Source organism: Chrysemys picta, chromosome 4 (assembly GCF_011386835.1).
Source record: "Chrysemys picta bellii isolate R12L10 chromosome 4, ASM1138683v2, whole genome shotgun sequence".
Taxonomy (NCBI): domain Eukaryota; kingdom Metazoa; phylum Chordata; order Testudines; family Emydidae; genus Chrysemys; species Chrysemys picta.
The window spans coordinates 110755505-110776864 of record NC_088794.1 but is presented as its reverse complement, the minus strand read 5'-3'; the positions used below and the strand labels follow the sequence as shown (position 1 = coordinate 110776864).

General features: G+C 37.8%; 1 protein-coding gene across 11 annotated transcripts in view; it reads left to right on the top strand.

Annotated features, from left to right (window-relative positions):
• Positions 1-21360, top strand: part of SLC25A21 (solute carrier family 25 member 21) — a 378608-nt gene that overhangs the window by 126941 nt on the left and 230307 nt on the right. For 2 of the 11 annotated variants that reach the window (XM_065593331.1, XM_065593324.1), the window contains exon 1: positions 4500-4560. The exons of the other annotated variants lie outside the window; for them this stretch is intronic. In XM_065593331.1, the coding sequence (XP_065449403.1) occupies positions 4512-4560 (49 nt within the window). In that variant the 5' untranslated portion in view covers positions 4500-4511. Of the gene's footprint in view, positions 1-4499; positions 4561-21360 lie in introns of those variants that run through there. 11 annotated transcript variants of the gene reach the window in all.

Below are 21360 nucleotides of genomic sequence, written 5' to 3'. Positions count from 1 at the left end.
AACAGGATTTATCCATGTCTCCCTGCATCCATCTCATTTACATAGTAGGTGTATAGATACTACTTACAGAAATGATTGATGTGAAGATCAGAGAGGTGATATAATACTGTATTTTGTAGGTAGGATATCTCCCAAGTGGCCCAACCAGACAGTCATATTCCAGCATTACAATCAGTCTCCGAAGTCATGTTGATAATTAGCTTTGATAGTAGCAAAGATGTTTGCACACTGGGGGGAATAAATATTATGGCCTAAATTTTCCCGAAGTGGTCGGTGGGTACCTCAGTTTCTGGGTGCACACCTTGAGATATCTTAAAGCAGCCTCAGTTTCAGAGCACAGGTTTTCACCAATTCTGAAAATCCAAATACTTTCAAGCAACTCAGGTTGGGAACCTGAAAATAAAGGCATCCAAAATCATTAGTCACTTTTGAAAATTTAGGCTACATCAATACATCTTAATTTCAAGGATTACACATTGTATATTAAGGTCAATGAAAATACATTTTAATACAAGGATAATTGTCACTATAGTTAATATAAAAGCAACTAAACACTTTGAAACAAAATAAAGATATTACCCTTTCTAAACAAAGCATTAACAAGTGAGACATTGTCTGTCTTCTGAGGAATACAGTTTACCAGTGTTTCATATATACAGTAATCTCTGTACTTTATTGTAGCGCCTATCAATATGAAATTAATCATGGCTGATAGGTTCAGTTACTCTAAAATTCTCTTTTAATGAGAGATGCCACTAATTTATATAAACACACAATACAGACCACCTGTGGTGTTGAGCATCTTGATTTGAGGGATTTGTTTAAAGAACAAATCAGGACATGCAGGCTATGTATTTTTTTTTTAAAGATCCTGTAAAATTACTCTCTGAGTTGAGCCCAATCTTTTCTGTAATATTTAAATAAATAATAATAATAAATTTACAAAGATCTAATGGTTTCCTATGTGGGTTCCCATATGGGTCCAATCTTGCAAATCCTTACTCGTCTGAGTAAGTGTTTTCTAGATCTGGGCTGTGTTTGTAATTTATTTGCTATATTTTGTTATCTTTTGTAGTAATAGCATATTTTTAAAAGGATCCCCTAGCTACTATACACTTTCTAGACACAGCCCCATTCTATTTATATGGTGATCTGCACTTTTTTGCGGGGATAGATAATAACAGCAAAATGAATTAGGGACAGCACAAAAAGAGAACTATAAAAGAAGTTTGATTGTTGCTTAAAGCCAGACAGACACATGTAAAAACAATAATAAATATGTATCCAGCCAATCTAATATGCTTGTTTGGGCAATTTTTGGCTGGAAAAGCATAAGTGAGTAATTAGATAGTTGCTGCCTTGATTGAGCTTAATAGGAAACATTTCAATTAGGCTAAAACTACATAGAGAGGAAGTAGGCTTTATAAAGGGAAACATTCCTTGTCATGCAACTGTCAGCTTTTGCCCACACTAAGAGATGGGATTAAGTGGATCTATGCAAAGGAAGCAAAAAAAGAAATGATTGCAGTAATTAGACTTATACTTAAACACTGTGTCTTCTGATATTTCTTGATGATTCCAGCTTCGATAACATAGCTCTTATAACCTCTTCCATGGATTTAAGGCCATAATTTGTTACAGGCAAGGGGTTTAAGTTTCTGCTCTTAAAAAAAGAGACATTTTCTCATTCTGTATAATCTAACATTCTTCTGTTTGCCCCAAGCTACCTACACTGTAAAGAGTGATCAGAAGAGCCATTTGGGACGAGTTTATATAGTTGATGTTTTTATAGTATATCTAAGGTTAAAATGTCCATGTAGGACACTCTTTCTAGATTAAAACAGTCTCCATGAAGGACTGAGATTGTGGAGAAGACTCCTCCTTCAGGAAGTTGTTTCTCCATCAGTAGCAGATGCGTAATACCTAAATTGGTATTGTATGGCTTTCTATGCCTGTTCTTACAGGGGTGGAGTCACAGACACCATATATGGCAATCCGCCTCACGGGAATTTTGTCAATGCTGAGGCCATCCCTAGCCTCCCAACAACAATTAGGGGAGCAAGTACTTCCATGACTGACTGATGCATTAAAACAAAATTGACCAGATGTTGTCTGTTTCCCTCTGCCCTCACCCCCCATGATGGGGGTCACCTACAGAGTTATATTAGTCCTAGTTCTGTCATAACTCCTGCAGGTTGCATAGCTTGAGTAGTGGAGAATGGAAAGACAGAAACAGACAGATGACTGCAGCACAGGGAGTTGCAGTTGTGCAGGAGGTAGGAAGCTCATTTGCAGTACGTGGGCTCTGCTCCATAACTACCTGCTGTGGAAATAGGGTTCTTTTCCTTTTATCGGCCTGCTGCAATGGGCTGAACTTTCCCCTGGATAAATTAGTTGCTGAGCAGCCATTTGTAGCCTTGAAAATAGAAAATATTTCCAGCTGGATAGACCCTGAAATGAGTAAAAATGGCTGTCTTTTATTTACTACCACATTGTTAGACTACCCTAGTTCTGTACAATGTTACCAGTAAGTTATGACAGATATTCTCTTTCATGTAGCAGCAATGTGCTACACTAAGCAGGATCATGCTGGGTTAATACTGTAATTAATTACTTTCAAGGGACACGTGGGTGCTGCAAGAAATGCTGTTGGTGATTCAGAAGGTGATAGTCTGCCCTCTGAGTATTGGATCAATGCTCCAGCATGAATCAACACTCTGAAACATTCTGATAGCCTCACAGTAAAGGTGCTAAAATAATTATTTTTGTATTAAGAAAATAATTTTAAAATACACTTCAGAAGCATTTAACTTTCTGACACCAACTTCAAGGGAAACCTGAAGCTGTCTAATAGAATGACCCCTGCCAGTTTGTATTCAGGTTTTGGGAGGTGCAGAGGGCACTCAGTCCGTTGAGCATGAAATTGCAGAACTCAGGGGAAGGCTCACTTTACCTACTTAAAATCAGAATGAAATAAGTGTTGATGTGACCTCACCAACTGAGACAAGACAATAGCCATTTTCAGTTGCATGTATTAAAGCTTACTGTACAGGCTAGGGTAAAGAGGTTAATTAATGTAAACAGAGAATAATATTGATTGGGTTTTATCTTTTTTCTGTGTAAAAGTTTAACAAAATTAAAATTTCATTTTGGCATACATGGAAAACTAGGTAGAATTTGCATATTTTCACATAGTACAGCAGCTAACTCCTATTGAGATCATTGTGGGATTGTCGCTGTTGCTGTTTAAGCCTGGTGTCGAGTTTGTTTAGCCTGGAAATACTTGGCCTGAGGTAAAGAATCATTGGAGGTTTGCACATCCGCAGTTATAATTTAGTAATTTGTGTTTGCATGATGTATGACAAATTGACTAATGAGTGCCCTAAAGAGAAATGCCAGCCTGGCATTTCATAGGCAGCAATCTTATGGTAATACTCAGGTGTACGGTCTACCCTAAAGGACAGAAATTACTCCACTGCTCCATTATATTTTGTATTTCACTTAGGTTTGAAGTATATGTATAGTCTTTTTTTCCAGGAGCTGCTTTTAGATGGAGTTCTGCATTATGACAGAAGCTTGACTTTCTGCCAGAAAAGTTGGAAATGGAGGCAACTTAAAATAAATACTGATGGTATTTCTCTCTCTTTCTTTCTTTCTTTTTTTTTTAAAGGAAAGGCATATGTTCATATCCTAACTTTTCCCAATAGAGGGTCAATTACAACCAGTTGGCTGCAAATCCAGTCCAAGAAAAATACTGAGTAAAGAAACTGCAGCAGCAGGTACCAAGGGCCTCTAGTACAGTCATTCACTCTCAGTACATGTGAAATGTGAACATAAAGCCTACGGGTAAGATATTTTTAGGCCCTGTGTTTCCCAAGATGGCCCAAAATGAATCAATACGTTAAGCAGACATTTTTGCATAGTTAGATATTTTCCTGGATAGCCTTTTAAATGTCCACAATGGTATGAGCTCTTTTATGTGAATTGTGAGAATAGAACAATATCTTATTTAGAAAAATCCACCTGGCCAAGTGCTCACATATAGGCACATAGTCTGCAACATGTGTTTATCAGGGCTGAAATGTCTAACCTTTGCAGCCAAATTTTTAAAAATAAATGAATAAGAATGCATCCACAATGGTATACATGAATGGGATTACATTTTATGTTTACAGAAGTGGTCCATTTTCTGGATTTTTGTTCTGAAATTCCCAGAAATGAAGACTGGCATGTACATATTAGGATACACACATAAACATGTCCCTACCCATCACAATGTCCCCGTTATCTGAGGTCACACACTTAAGTAGATCCAGTCCATATTCATCGGCTGTGCAAACTGGGGGAGGCAAAGGACTATATACAAAATATGTTTTGTTTTTTTAATACTACACATACACAGCCTGGCATCATGCTGGTGCTACAAAGAGTATTCTCTTTCTCCTTGTCTAACGTTTTGTGCCAGACCAGATTCTCATACACATATTTTGTGTCAGATCTACCTTGCTGAAATGATGGTGAGGAGAATTGTAATGCCCACAAACCTCCAAGTCAACAAAGGTAAGCATCAATAAATTGTGTGCCAGCATTTCTGTCAGACTGGCATTAAAACGATGGTCACGGGTCAGATAGAATAGAATTTAGATCAGGTCAAGCAGGCTGGACACAGATCAGCAGTATCTCTCCACACATAACATTCATACCTGAACTTTGCCTACTGTTTTAATGAACTGTCATACAGACCAGCTGCAGGAGTAGAGAGAGAAGTTTCACCTCTCTATAAGTCTAAGCATTTACTGACTCTGACCAGTTTATGAGGCCAGTAAACTGGTTTGAAGTGGGTTCCCCTCAATCCCCAGCTTCACCCTGACCACTTTTCATCAGTACGTACTACTTCTCATTGTCACTTGTGCTCCATGCAGGGCCGGCTCCAAGCACCAGCTTAACAAGCAGGTCTTGGGGCGGCCAAGGGAGAGGGGTGGCACCTGCGGCAGTTCGGGGGCGGCAGGTCCCTCACTCCCTCTAGGAGCAAAGGACCTGCCGCTGAACTGCCGCTGCCGATCGCGGCTTTTTTTTTTTTTTTTTCTGTTTTGCGTTTGGGGCGGCGGAAATGCTGGAGCCGGCCCTGGCTCCATGGATGCATGCTCATATGTTTCCAAATAAACAACTAGAGCTGATCAAAATTTTTTTGATGGAACAGTTTTCCATTAAAAAAAAATGTGGTTATGTTGGAATTGAAACATGTCATGGGAATTATGGTTTTTTTGCTGGGAAATACTGAAAATGAATTGTTTTGTTTTGATAAGCTAATAACTTAGCTTATCAAACGTGTCATTTTGATAAGATAAAAGTGTTTCATTTTGTCTTATTTCGATTAACTTTGTTTCAATGTTTATATTATCATGACAGTAATATATTATTATATTTAATATGATATATAATATTATATGCAAAAATACATCAAGAGAACATTATTAAGCTCCCAAATTCAAGCACTCAAAAATTCAGAAATGACAGAATTAAGACTGCCTGGGCAACCTTAATTGGGCCCCTGGGTGCTTATGCATGGTCTTTAATTACTTTGCCCAGGTAGTCCTCTCTCTATGGGGATGGGCCATATGCAGTCCAGTCAAATGTAGGCGTCGTGAAGAGATGGCACATGCTCATTTGCTCAGTGGAGATGGCATATGCACAGACTGGTCAGTGCTAGGAACTGTGAGGACCTAACCTTCAGAAATTTTAGCTATTAATTTCTAGTAAGTCTCAACTGAGTGTGTGTAAATGCAATTTTTTAAAGACTTGTAGCTTGGAAAAATTCAGGTGAATTTTCACAGAGACAGCACAAGGCACGTTCCTGACACAAATGACACTTTCTTTCCTATTTCAAGTCCAGGGCCGCCTGCAGGCACCAGCGCAGGAAGCAGGTGTTTGGGGCGACCAAGGGAAAGGCACGTCTGGGTCTTCGGTGGCAATTCGGTGGCAAGTCCCTCAGTCCCTCTCAGAGGGAAGGACCGGCCGCTGAATTGCCGCTGAAGAATGAAGCAGCGCGGTAGAGCTGCCGCTGAAGTGCCGTGGATCGCGGCTTTCTTTTTTTTTTTTGCCGCTTGGGGCGGCAAAAAAGCCGGAGCCGGCCCTGTTCAAGTCCATGTTCTAAATCACAGGTGTGAGGGAGATGCGTGGGGGAGAGGGGGTTTACATTGAAAAACAATTTCTTTTTCCATAACCACATTCTCAGAAATAGTTCAACTGTTTTGGCTGAAATTTTCCAAAAGTATACAACCTGAGGCAGATACCCAGAATGGAAAATTTCAGCCCAAATGGTTGAAGTTTGGCAAAGTTATAAGCAACTCAAAACAAGGTCTTATCATGGGTAACCATAATAGCAGGTGGTGCTACCAACCCCACTAGAGTATATTGTATTTAACATTTTAATATAATTTTAAAGTTGAAACAAAATGAATTGAAATGATAAAGTCAAAATGAAATGTTTTTGCCGGTCGAGACAAAATTATTCAATGTTATCAAAATAAAATGATTCAATGGTCCCAAATTGAATTTTTTTTAGAATTTTAGTTTTGCGGAACATTTGAAACTTTGGTTTTTGTTATGATTTGAAATTCAATTTTTTCCAAAATATCAAATTTTCCACAGAATGAAAATTCCAGTTTCCCATCACATCTCAAATGAACACACAGAAAGAATCCTCCCCTTCTAAAAATTCAGTGGTATCAGTAGCAGGTTTATGCTGTCTGTTAAAAATTTGCTCTTGAGCCTCTAGCTCTGACTTGAGCCTCTCTGACTGATTGGGCTTCCCTTGTGTTGCCAATACTTTGGAGGAAAGAGCTAAAATTAGGCGGGATCTTGATAAATTGGATAACTGGGCTATAGGCAAAAAAAATGAAATTCAACAAAGATAAATGCTAGACTTAGGCAATAAAAATCAAATGCACAAATATAGAATAGGGAAAAACTGGCTTGGCAGAAGCACTGCTGAAAAGGATCTGGGAGTTGTGGTAGATCACAACCTCAAATGAGTCAGAATGCAATTCTGTTGCAAAAAAAAGCTAATGCAGTTGTAGGTTGCATTAACAGAGGCATAGCACGCAAGTCACAGGAGGTGGTAGTATTGCTCTACTTGGTACTGATTAGGCCTCAGATGGAGTACTGTGTCCAATTTTGGATCCAGAGGTGAGCGACAAAGATGATCGGAAGGATGGAATGCAAGCCATATGAGCAAAGGCTGAAGGAACTGAGTATGTTTAGTCTGGAAAAGAGGAGATTAATGGGGGGATATGATAGAGGTCTTCAGATATTTGAAAGGCTGCCATTAAAAAGATGGAGAAAAGTTGTTCTCTTTTGCCACAGGGGGCAGGACAAGAAGCAATGGATTCAAACTAGGGAAAGCAGATTTAGATTAAATCTCAGGAAAAACTTTCTGTAAGAACAGTAGGACAATGGAACAGACTGCCTCAGGAAGTTGTGGAAGCTTCTTCACTGGAGGTTTTCAAATGGAGGCTGGATAGCCATTTGTCTTGGCTGATTTAGACACAACAAATCCTGCATCTTGCCCTGGGACTAAACTAATGACTCTTGTGGTCCCTTCTAACCCTATGGTTCTATGTGGTATATTAAACTTAAGCTTTTGGACATCAGCTCTCTAAGGTCAGTGGGCAGAGCTACCTGGCTGGGAGGTGGCCATCATTGAAGAAGCTGCAGTGTGACCTCTGAGCCTCACTGTGGCCATTTGGTTATAATAAGGCCTCTCTTTGTAGAAATGTTGGGGAGTGGGGGGGGTGCTCCTCTGCTATTGCTTCTGTTCCTGACTTTCTTCATGCGGGTTGCCTTGGGTCCCACAGCACTGTAGGGATGCAGAGCACTTTACATACAAATGATGAGACGCTCATCCTGAGTACTGTCATGTTCAGCCTAAATAAGAGAGATGACAGCAAGGCTGACAGTTAACTGAAAGTGGATGAAATAGCTTGGGAGGATGAGGGTTTAAGTAGCGAAAGATGATGCGATGTATATGGAACAAGATGTATATCTTGTTTTTTAAACTTAAAAATTTAGGGACAGTGTTTGAAATTAAGACCTGGCTGCAGATAGGCGATATAATGGTATCTGAAAAGTGAGGAGGATTGAAGTTGCAGATGCACAGGCCAAAGGAGGATGTTCAGGTACATGGGATCGCATGATTGGGAAAAGGAGAATCATCAGGTGAGCTGAACTTGCAAAGTGTAGAGCATGGGCTCTGGATAGGAAACTCTGATTATCTCCAGAGTCTGTGATCACCTTAGAGGCAGTTATTACTAACAATAAAGATGATGCTTTGAAACTATAGAGGGGCTTCTTCAAAACCATAGATTTCCTGAAACACATCCTTTATTGAAATATACTTGAATTTTTGTTTTTGTTGTTCCTTTCATGATCCACACTTTTAAATTAAATTTGAAAATGATCCAAAAGAAGGATAAAACCATCTGTGTCAATTGGCTCAGAGTTCTATAACATCCAGTGTCAGGTTAGAATGTAGCACATCTTCCCCTTCCTAAAGATAAGCAACAGCTGCAATTTAAAAACAAATTGGAGATGTTGGATGGGGTTTACTGAGCTGATAGGAATCTAGCTAATTCAGTTAATTTCTTGCAGCAAAATTAAAATTTTACTAACTGTGGATAGAGGTATATTCTGACCTTCCATCATTTAGTAGACTAACCATATATACTAAAGAATTTGGTTTTTGTTATGGTTGATATGATTGACTCATATATTTGTCAAACATGTCTCTTTTGGGCATGCCCCTTTTTGAAACTTTTTTTTTTTTTTGTGGTAAGTTGGTGCTTCCTGGACAAACCAAGTTTGTAGTAACTATGCCATTCAGAATAGACTTTAGACCAATTCTAAGGCTGTCAGTCACTTGCATTGTTTCACGTTGCATTACTATTTGTTGTTCAGTAACCAATAATCAACAATTAGATATGTATGTTTTCAAATTTAGTTGCATGCTAGTATTCTTGTCTTCTGTTCTAATTTCACACAGAGTATTGCAAAGACAGGCCCATTTCTCCTTTTGCTAGGATCTTGGAATTTGTAACACTCTGCTCATTTTAACTCTGAGTTTCTAGAAGACCAGCTGAATGTCCCCATGTAAGAGGAGTGAGGCCTCTAATTGTGAAGTTGCTTTGTCCTTTTCAGCCTAAGGTACCAATACATGCTAAGAGCTTTCCTTTAAGGATAATATTAGATAATTCCAATTTGTTATATTTTGCCTCAGTGGAAAGACAGCTAATTTATAGAGTGCTAGGAATAAGGTTTTTTATATCAGTTTACATATCCGTGTACTATCTGATGAAATGTGGGACCTTAGTTATAACTTCTATATGTCTTTCAAACAAGATACTCTAAATGGGGCTCAATCAGAGAGGATTTGTGTAAGAGAATATTTCATTTTATTGAAATAGATTATTTACTTTTAATATGTATTGTCCAAGGAGAAAACAAAAAACATACACAACTCTCCCAGCACTCTTTCCTGTTTAGTTAAATCATTCCTGGCTTTGATTTGGCCTAATCTGGCTGTTGAGCATTTAACAATGAAGATACTGTTTAGGAACTTTACAAGAACCCCTGAAGGGAGTAGTTTCTTCTAAAGGAAGCATTTACCTTTCAAATAGATGTAGTATCTGTGGCCTGTCTTTCAGGAAAGGGCAGCTTGTTATGGACAGCAGGTAAATATTGCTTTACTGGTTTAGCAGATTTCTAAATAAGGTTATTATTCAAACATGTTTGCTTCTGCTGTATGTTTGAAAATAAGTCTTTGGGAACGCAGTACAATAGAAATATCCATTTTGAGCTCATGAAATAATTAAACAGATTCATGAATAAACTCTTCCAAAAGATTGAAGTCTATTTATGTTGTCATAATAGTTATTTGCAAGTATTCTGATGATCACTTGTATTCAGGCAGATACAAATATTCATGAATCTCAAACATAGGTGCTAGAACTAGGGGGTGCTCCAGCACACTGTGGCTTGAAGTGGTTTCTCCATTATATGCAGGATTTACAGTTTGGTTCAATGGCTCTCACCACCCCCACAATAAAAATTGTTCCAGCGCCCCCGATCTCAAAAGTGTATAGCATTTGTTAATCAGGTGCACTATTTGCTATTCTTCTTTCAGTGTTGTTATTCATTATCTTCCCATTGAAAAGTTTGACATCCAATCAGGGAGCAGAATATATAGCACATGACCAACCACACACTATGAATTGAGAATGGCAAATAATGTATTTAAAGGGAACAATTCCCAAGAACCCATAATTAGAAATAGTTTGTTAATGATTTGCGAACCAAAACAGTCTAAATTCGTTGAATTTTTGATTTGATGAGCACTGCTCAATAACAATATGGAATAAAATTGACAGTCAATGGGACTTAGGCTCCCAAGTGTCTAAACCACTTTGAAAATGGGATTTATGCTCTTAAATCACATAGGTGCTCTTGAAAATTGTATTCTACAACTAGAACTATTTGTTTTTCTATTTAATTCTTATTTATTATAAAGTAATATGGTTATTTAAAGATTCTTGTCTACCAACAAGTGTTTCAGTTATTTCCTATCTTAAGCATAGGCAAAACGATATCTCAGGTACATTGTTTCTGTGATAACTGTTGACAAATTACTTTTTATTGGCTACTGTTGTATATGTTATTTTTATTGCACCATAATTACATATATGCATGTTTATCCTTACAAACTACGGGTTTGACTACTGTGTTTCCCTCGTCTAACATCTAAAATGCATTATACCATGCCATTTTTGATTGTTTATTCAGTGAAGTTCACGTACATGATATAATGAAGAATTTAATGAGACTTCAGTAGAATCACAGTTTTTTTTTGCTATGTGATGTGTTGAGAACAAACAGAGTTTAAGCTAAATGGAATTTAAATACCATCCAATATTGTAAAGCTTATAAAGAAATCTTAAACCTTTATTTCCCTATAGAATTGCCTATAGCATTAGGAACTGAAAACGTGCTCAAACATTTCAGGACTTGTTTCTTAAATCTCTAAGTAGTCTCTGTGTTGGACTTTCATTGTGAGAAAAGTACATCTCTTGTTCACAGTGTAGTCTTTCTGGACTATAGTCTCTTATGTGGTCCTGTATGATTAATAATCGTATGTGCGAAACAGCATGTAACATACATGTAATTCAGTTCCACCCAAATGATTCACTGCGACCTCCTGAATCAGGAGGAAAGGAAAGACCTCAAGCAATTTTACATGCCAGACTGTAACCCACTAATCTTCCTTTGTCCTTGTGGGGTTTCAGAGCCCGAACATCTATGCTGCAATTTTTAGCCCCGCAACCTGAACTCTGTGAGCCCAAGTCAACAGATCTGGACAAGCCAGAGCCATACTGCAGGTCTTCTATTGCAGTGTAGCCATAGCCTTAGGCTTTGACTCCCCAGGGAGAGAATCTTCAAAATACCTTGTCTCAGCAGGTGTTTCCTTTGAAGCTGCTGCTCCTTCAGGTTCCAATATAGAGACTGCACATCAGGAAGAAGCTATTGCTGTCTTTCCTGAGAACTGGAAGGCCAAATCTAGGAGTCTTCTCTGGAAACCCATTCAACTCCAAATGCTTATCTTGATTCTTAGGTTTCCCAAGTCTGGATCTAGGGTTTCCCAAGTCTGATTCTCTTCCCATAACTCCCCAGTCTTATAATGGGTGCTTCAGGGTTGGCCCTCACCTAGGATTGAATGACCTGAGAAAACGGGTGCTTGAGATAATCAGGAAAGGATATTCAATAGAATTCACTCATTGTTCCAAGGACAAATTTATCTTTTCACCAAAGTAAATTAAAGTAAACCAACACTATTGGTGAGAACTTTGTATCATCAAAAGATGAAAGGTGCAGTAATCTATCTCTTGCACATTGGAATGACAGAACCAGTTCTGTGGCGAGAGAGATATTTTGGAAAGAGTTCTTCGTAGAATAATCGCATGCATCCCATTTCATATCTCAGGTCTCTGAGCAAGTCCCTAAAATCATCAATATTCCAGGTGAAAATACTGAAATGCATTATTGCAGCTTTATCTTCCCAAAACTTCAGAATATGAAAATAAAACTCCTGGAGATCTACTGGAGATACAATAGAGGAGAGTCATCTAGAGATACGTTAGCTTTTGCTACAAGAAACATTTTCAATGCAGAGTATTTCCTTTGTGGACTTATAACTTCTCCACATGTATTCACAAATGCCATATCATCCTTCCCTTCAGGTGAAAGGGATACATATCTACACTGAACAATCTGATCTTATCAATCTGTTATAGGGGGCCCAGCAGCTATTGCTAAAAGCTTTCAGAAATATGGCTTTGAGCAAACAAGAGCGAGGGCCAATTACAGCTCTTACAAAACTCCAGCATCTAAGGTATTGCCCAAGACAATTTTTGTTTCAGAAGAGAGATGGAAGAAGATGGTGTCTGATTGGCCAAACATTAGCACACTCCCCAATGATAAAATCTCTCACTCAGCTCCTGAGCTAGCTGTTCTCATGTGTGAATACTCTGGATAATTCTTGCTTTGCTTCGAGAGAGAAATTGTAGCAAATCAGTATGTAAAGGTTCTGTCCAGATAAGTCTGTATGACAACCTCTTGGTGAATTCATTCTTAATGTTATATAACAGCTACCTGGTGTTGAGTCCAGGGAAGCTGGTCATAGGTAGAATTTGTCTCACATGCATTCTGTATTAAGGTTCATTTTGAGCATGCTCCAAGAACAAAGTGATCCCTGACAGAACTTACACAGGGACTAGAAGGAGTGCCTTACTCGTGGTTATTTCATATATGTTAGAAGTTGTTGGGAACTGATATTTTCAGGTTCAGCACAATGATAAACTCCGTTGAACTGAAATTTTAATACAGGTCTTGATGCCATTTTATATCCAGAGAACAATTTATACCTTGAAATTTAATTTCTTACAAAATTAGACATTTACCTCACTCAAATAATAATGATAGGGTAAGTGTATGAATATGGTGGAGTACATAACAATGTAGGGTTTGTAATGATTTTATAATAACTTCATTATCTGTAGCAGACCATTCTTTAGTCAGATCTTGATCTAATGGGTATCCTTTTTTGTGTCTCTGCTGATTTTTGAACAGCTTAAACTTTTAAATTAAAACATTTATTTGGCCACATAAACTCAGATGTCTGATTATTGAATTTACAATCCTATTAATTAGTGTACAGTCTAGCATTCTATTCTATTCTATTCCATTCTCTATTTTCAGTTCAGCCACAATAGTTGGATGTCAGATCCAGCTGTTAGTTTTCATTCTACTATAGTATCGTTAATCAGGTGGTTGTGGAAGCATATTTTCAAGTGTTACAAGAAAGTTGATGCTTCCTGTGTAAACTCTGTAATCAAAATTAGTGTCAAGGATATATGCTATTCTTTAGTTACAAGACTTGGAGAGGAGAGGGGTTATGGAACCAGATGGGACTTCTTAAATGGCTAGACGCATTCATCATGTGCTCTTAATTGCATTGGCTTTTTATTTTGCTTCATCAACTCTGATTTGCTTATAGGCCTTAGACTCATGCCATTCTTCAAACATAAATTTTCCTGAACTTAAGGTTCTGGGTATGATCCAGTTCTTTCTACCCCCTTTTGTGGCTCCCAAGGATAAGCAAAAAAAATGAACAATCTTTGACCAGTTTAAACTGAACTGAAATTAAGGAATTGTGTTTTAGTGTCTGGTATATCATGAATGTTTTGGTAAATTATTGCTTGGAAACAGTAACTGTGGTCAGAGAGCCTACGTGAAATCAACAACTTAAATTATCTTTTGGCATCTGTGTGCAAGTGTAAATATGGATAATTCTTCATTCTAAATATATTATACTAGTGTAATGGCATACTGCAGTCCCCATACAACTAATATTTTCCTTTTATGTGAATGGTTGGTAGTAGAGATTAAAACTAGTTGGAGAATGTTAAGTATTTTCTTTGTAATTTTTTTAAATAAAGATTTGTCGTTTTCTTTTCTTTTTTTTTAATTTTTTTTGTATAATTTTCTGTTCTTAAAGAGAAATATTTTTTTCAGTTTTTGGTTGTTTTGAAAACTGAAAACGTTTGGTTCCTGGTTTTCTTCCTGTTGCAAAAAATGGAAAATTTAAAAATAAATAAATCAAAATTAAAGTAATTCTAGAAAAAAATTGCTTTCCCCAAAATGACCATTTTTAATTGAAAAAGTTTTTTGATCAAAATTTTTAGACCAAATCTAAGAGTGTCGCTTTACCTGTATACATTCACCAGACAGTGCTTCCAACTTTAACACAGTTGTTATAGTGCTGACGAGAACATGGTTGCACAATAGCAAAAATAAGGAAGCTGAGCAAACAATGGCACCAGTATTCATCCTGGCTAGTTTTCATTCCCTTTAAAAGGATCAATGACATCTGCTTCACAGTTTGAAATCCCCAGCTGAGGCCCTTCAGATTAATGACTACAGGGAAGATCAAGGATATGTGCCAGCATTTCTTGTAGATAGTAGGGAGAAGCAAATCAAATGTAGTTTGCCAAATACTGCAAATATTGGCAATGTTTTTCCATCAGAATGTGTGTGAATTCACATGGTAACATGTTTCACGTGCCCATGGTGCTGCCAGCAGCCACGACTCTGTCTGTCCCCTTCCTGCCAGAATACAGCTTCAGATAAGTGGAGGAAGAGGGGAAAGGAGGGTCCACATATAGGAAGGTATTTTGAGGAGGGTTTTGTTTGTTCAGACTGATTCCAAATTGGATAATATTAGGATTGGAGTCAGACTGTAACCCAAGTATTAGAACTACTAACTCAAAATATCACCTGGAGTACCCCATTTCCTCATCAACAGTAATATATAGCATAGTATCGGTATCTTGTATATTATTTTTTTCCATAATCTTCCAGTATATTCCCTTGTGACTAAGAAATGCCATGTGAGCAGCATGAACAGTAAGCATTAGAATGACATATTGTGCTAAAAGCCAGAGAAACAGAAAATGGTCTTTCTGCAATCTGTTGGTAGCTGTTTTGAGAAAAAAAATGAGAGCTCAGGATCAAGGTAATAAATAGAAAAAGGGAAAAGCTGTAGAAATCTGTTGAATGAGTAAAAGCAGAGTGCCATTTCATAATATGAAAGTCTGAGTGCAGCACTGCATAATACCAAAATGATACTAAATTTCATTTGTTATAGCTTGCCGTCTTGCTATACATTGAGAAACATCATCAGTTTGTTGCTTAATACTTAATGAGACTCTTAAAGACTAAGTGGATTTGTTGAAATCTGTGATTTTTGTCTGCCTATTGTTAACAAACTACACATATCTATTCATCTCCATTCCCAGAATCTCATTCTCAAAGGTACATTTCAAACACCCTACAGGACAAAAGGCCATCATTGATAGTGTGATAGCAATAATTGTCTACAGATGTGATTCCTTGAAATGGAGTTTGTCATTTTGGCATTCTATGTAAGCAAGAGTATCTTCTGGCACAAAAGGTGCCACTTTTTTTTTTTTTTTTTTTTGGTCACTTATTCCTTTTGAAACTGGCAAAATTCCTTGTTACTGGACAGATTGCAAGGTTAATAGGTGAGTGGAAGTGTTGTGGCTAGATCAATTAGGTGGGAAGACGTGTTTTATGGAGCTCAAAGTGTGGGTGTTGGAACTTGCTCTGTCCTTCACTTGCCTTTGTGGCCTGAATACTTATCCATTGATGGAAATATAAATGTAATATACATATGTAATGTATCTAGTTGTTTGGTTTATGGTAATAGTTCAGCAATTGCAGCTAAACATTATTTCATAAGGAGATAATGTGTGAGTACTTATTTTTTTAAATGTCTGAAAACCTGTCCAAAGTGTATGAGTATGAAAAGTATTTAAAAACTCTCTACATTCAATAAACTAGCAAAATTATTGTATGCATTTGCCAAGGTTTGCTCTCTTTTCCCCATAATTACATAATAAAATACTGAATATACAATTCATATTATTTAGAGGCAATTAAAGTTGCATCCAGCTTTCATTTTAAAGTCTTGTTTTCTCCCCTCTTTAACTATGTATTGGAAAAATTACATTAGTAGTATTGGGCACCATGAACCAGACTTTTAAGAGTTCCCATTTAGGCATTAAAATAAATTACCAGGTTTTTCAAAAGAGCTCAGCATGTTGGTGTCACAGTGGATGTTGATCTGTGCTGAGTTCTGTTGAGAATCTGGTCCAGTTTTGGGTGCTGAGTATTTAAGTATCTGGTTCTGAACTCTTGAAAAGCTGGCCCTAAATGTGTGTGAGCTAATCACTTTGTATGAGATGGCTGTATCTTAGAAAGATCACAATATTCAATTATTTTAGCTCAGGGAATAGTAGAGCCCTGTTTTGGGAGCTCTGAGGACCAGGCTTCCTGTTATGGCTGTGCAAGTGTGGGGTGGAGGGATGGGGTAGGGGTGTGTGTGTGACAGACAAAAAGAGAGAGATTAAGGAAAAGTGATCGCTTCTCAGTAATTACAGTAGTTACCATGGTCCAAAGTGAAGCTGATTTTGATCTCCCTTGATACTACAAGAAAGAAAGAAAGAAAGAAAGAAAGAATCATCAGGACGGGTAATAAGGAAGGAAGAACAGCTAATGGAGAAGAGAGTGGGGATGGGTAGAGAGGGGAATGATGCAGAGAAGAAAGATGGACATGGTAGAATGGAAAGAGTACGATATCATACATCAGCATATTCTTTTAAATTGATTGTATTTCCTTCTGTTTGCATGGTCGTGTGTATATATGGTGTTCTGCCCTCTATTGTTACATGAAGAACTAGCTCATATATAATCCATATCTGCTCCTTGAGAGATTCATGAGTGATACTCCTCTGAAACATAATAGGTCAAATTCATCCCTGGACTTCAGTGAATCAGCTTTGCACTTTCTGTAAATTATGTGTCATATTCTATTGTTATGGGACATATTACATTTTTATTAACACTTGTGCTATAGCTGGCATTTATGCATATATGTGTGCACTATGCACAAACTACTGCAAACAGTCAAAATCCCTAAGGAGAAAATTAGGATATATTATCATTTCACATCTACAGGTTGTATCCTAGTAGTATGCAACTGTTTATCTTGAAACTGTAATATCTGTATTTTCCCACTTCCAGTGTGTCTTCTGTTTGGGGTTGTTCTCCCTTTCTGTTTTAGATCAATTTCAAAATTAGGAATTCTTTCCTCGGTAAAGCACTGATCCAAAGACTGTGATTGCCATCATGGGGCTTTGGATCAGGCCCCAAATGAAACTGTATTAATAGACTTGTTAGCCCAGGTTACGTTTTCACTATATTGTTTCAAATGATGCTGTAAAAAGTTCTATGATGTGTATATGGCATTGGGACAAGCTGATACTTTGTTTAAAATATGGGTAGGGTAATTGTTCTCATTCCAAAACTAATTTCACCTGTAAAAAATTCAGTTGCCTGTCTTCCACAAAGAGAGTCCCTATCATAATAATAATAATAATACTTGGAGATGGACTCTGCCTGCAAAGTTCAAACCCAGATCCAAAGAGTCCCCAAATTTGAGGTTGTTCACTTCTGGGGCTCTTTCTTGTACCTATTGCTAACAATAATATAATTTTAATTTATTTATATTGTACCACCTTTCAAGGGCACTGTTGAAATTATGCTAAGATTCTTAATGTGGTTCACGAATGGTTATGTTCATGAAACTCCCTCAACTGGGGACATAAACAAGTCCCTAATAATGACCCCCTACCAACAAGATTTCTTTGTCTTGCCAGGGTTGAAGAAGAGCTGATTCTGATAGATTTATTTGGCATATATATCCAGAGTAAAGAGTAGCATGTTGTTGTGCTGTCTCCGCAGCAGTCCTGTAGGGATATTGTGGCTCATATGGTCTCAATCTCCTTCCTGGTCTCTCTGGTGCTCCAGGAAGAGAATAAACTATGCCAGATCTACACCTGGCATAGCCACATTGTCAGGTGTATTAAAAGATGAAGCCAAGGTAGCAGTGAGGGACATAGCAGCTCTGCAAAGCTTGCTTCCCCTCCCATGTCATTAACCAGCACAAGGAAATAATGGAGAGTCTTATGTTCCCTATTGCCTTGTGTTGCTACACAAGCCAGACCGAATACCGGGTATGTCTTATGGCAAGTATGAGGAAGAGATGTATTGCTAGTTAGATTATTGTGAAATATGTTTACTATTTTAAAATGTTATGAGGTGATAAGTTCAAGACAAGTAGTCAATCCACTCTGATGTCTCCACTGGGATTTACTACTCATCTTTTTATGTGGTTTGAAAAAAATGCTAACAAACGCAGTTTTTCATGTGTTCCACTAAATACCAATTCAATGACATCTCAAAATCCTTTTTACTACATGTCATCACTTTGTGTGTGTCTTCTTTAGTAGAAATTATTTGCTGTCCCTTCACATGCTCTTCAGAATGTTCTTGCATGTTTTTTAATCAAGCAAATAGACAATCGATCTATCTAGTCTCAAGAATGTCCAGCACACCTTTTGTTGTGGTATATAATACAAGGCTAGTCTCCTCATTATTAATTATTTTTTGTGATAGTGGTGCACACACTTTCCTTAAGACTCCCCAGAACAATAAGATAGAGGACAAGAAGGTCACTCTGTTTCTGTAGCATCGCAAAGGCATCCATCCATCTATGATGTTTATATGGTGTGAATCACCATAATATCTAGGTGCATGCAATTATTGAACGCCAAAGAATTATATAAGGATATAGAAGGTACTATATGAGCCAGCCTGCTGCTGATATATTACTCATCTGTGGAGGAATGATGTTTGCATGCAGTGAGGAGACACCCTTCTACTTTCTTTTATCTACTTAAGATTTCACAAATTATTAAATGAAAGCAGTTTTTAAAATGCGGTGAGCAAATCAATTCCACATATATAATGACACAATAACATGTTTTTACTGTGCCAGAGGCAATGAACCCAGGTAGAAAGAGAGAGCAACGAATAAGTCTCTCTCAGGCCTTGTCATGCAGCTCCTTTAACACATTCTTTTTGGCGTTCAGTTTTCTAAACTGCACTCTAAGTGCCTTCCTGCCTACCATAGGTCGATGGGTGAGAAATCTGGCTTCCTCCTGGTGAGTAAGGAAAGGAAAAGACAACCAGTGAGTGGTAATACATATGTATACATTTGGAGGTTATGCCACTCAATGGGGAGCCTGTTCCTGAGCTAGTCTTAGACGTGCTTGAATTGTTCCAGTCCTGTCTCGCCTGGCTCTCCTTTGCTGCTCTACTGGTGGTCTGTTGTACAGGGTGCAGATGTTTCTCCCATGTTATTTCATGGTTATTTGTCAAGTGGCTTCTTTGTAGAAGGATGGAGACCCTCACATTGGAACATCTGCTCTAACAATTTTTCTAAGCAAACAGCAGATGGCATTGCTGCTGTCCTTTTGATCTAGAAAGAAAAATCCCATACCAGTGGTGTTGGTTTAAGTTTCAGGCTGCTTGGCTATGGTGTGTGTGAGCATGTCCCTCCCTCTCTTCCCTCAAGAGTAGCACTACATGCAGATGTTTTCTTTGTGACTTTCTTGTTTAGCCTGTTTCCCTCTGTGACCCTCACTCCTACTGGGTGCCTTGAATTTTGTTTTCTTCTAAGTCTCTCCCTCCTGGGACTTTGTAACAAATGCCATATCGTTATCATCAGATTCAATAATTTTCTCTTTGGCGTCGATGTGTGTTAGTAATGAAACAGGACAGGTTGTACCTTGCTTGGGCTTCCACCATTGTTATGGTTCACCCTCTGTTCATAGTGAACTGAAATACACAGTCATCTTTCCTATTTACTTTCCCTCCTTAAAAAAGAGAAAGGAAACTTTCTTTTTGTTAGCATGACTAAATTACTTCTAAGTAAAGTTATGTATAGTTAATTAAACTTTTACCTTCAGAGCTCAGTACTAAAATGTATGTGAAATTTATAAGCGTCCTTAAATATGTAGCCTCTGTTGTTGTGTTTGTCATATTTTCTGTAATGCTAATTTAATTTTTATCCACTATGTAGCACAGGATTTTTACTGACTCTGACATGAAAATATTCATAATGCTCTCTTAAATACCTTAGTATAAGCTTGTTGTAAATAGGGCCTATTTATGGGGTCCTGTTATTGTTTTATTGTGAGAAATTGAATTTCTATACAGGAAATTACATAGAGTACTTTTGTAAGGAGAAGATAGGATTCTAGTGCAAGAAAACTGCAGTAGGATTTCTATGTGAGATGGGTAAGACAGAAACAGGAACAGTCTTGCAGGCAATATGTTGTCAGCACAGTGTAAAAGTTAGGAATATCATGCCCATTAGCAATCCTGAGAGCTTAAGGTAGAGCTTCTGAGCATTCAGCCCCGTCAGGTTTCCAAGGCTGTAACTGAGGGCTTGTCTATACTTACCGCGCTGGTTCGGCGGCAGGCAATCGAACTTCTGTGTTCGATTTATCGCGTCTTGTCTGGACGCGATAAATCGAACTCAGAAGTGCTCCCCGTCGACTCCGGTAATCCTGCTCGCCGCGAGGAGTACGCGGAGTCGACGGGGGAGCCTGCCTGCCGGGTCTGGACGGCGGTAAGTTCAAACTAAGGTACGTCGACTTCAGCTACGTTATTCACGTAGCTGAAGTTGCGTACCTTAGTTCGATTTGGGGGTTTAGTGTAGACCAAGCCTGAGAGTAGAGTACAGCCCATTTTATCATGTTTCTAATTGGCACCATGTTGTACTTAGTCATTTAGTAGCCAGCATAGGAAAAGGAAGAATCACAGACTGAAAATTCTGATGTAACTTTAAAGGGACCTATTTTCTTCTGCCTTCTTTTCACCAAACTTAAGTGTGTCTTTCCCTGGAGCGTCCACCTCATCCTGCTGTTGATGGGGCATAAAGAAATCAAACTTATTTTTGTACATTCCTGGATTCTTTTTAAATAAAGTGTAGAAATTCTCTTTTGTGAATAAAGATTTTGTCCACAATTTATATCTTCAGATACATTTTCTGACGTAAGTAGGCTAGCTTGTTGCTGTTTATAACATTCTATAACTTTAATAGTAATTTAAGAATTATTGTATTTAATTTTTATTCTTTGAAGCACTGGATTAAACCAACTTTTACATAAAAGTATTTATAACACTGCATTCATTTGTGTCACTGGCAAAATGGATAACACATTGGCCTTGAACTTCTATGTTTTTTCTGTGGGTTGACATTAACTTGACATCATAATTGAAACCAAGTTTAGTCTTTTGATAGAGATTAATAAATAGAAAGCT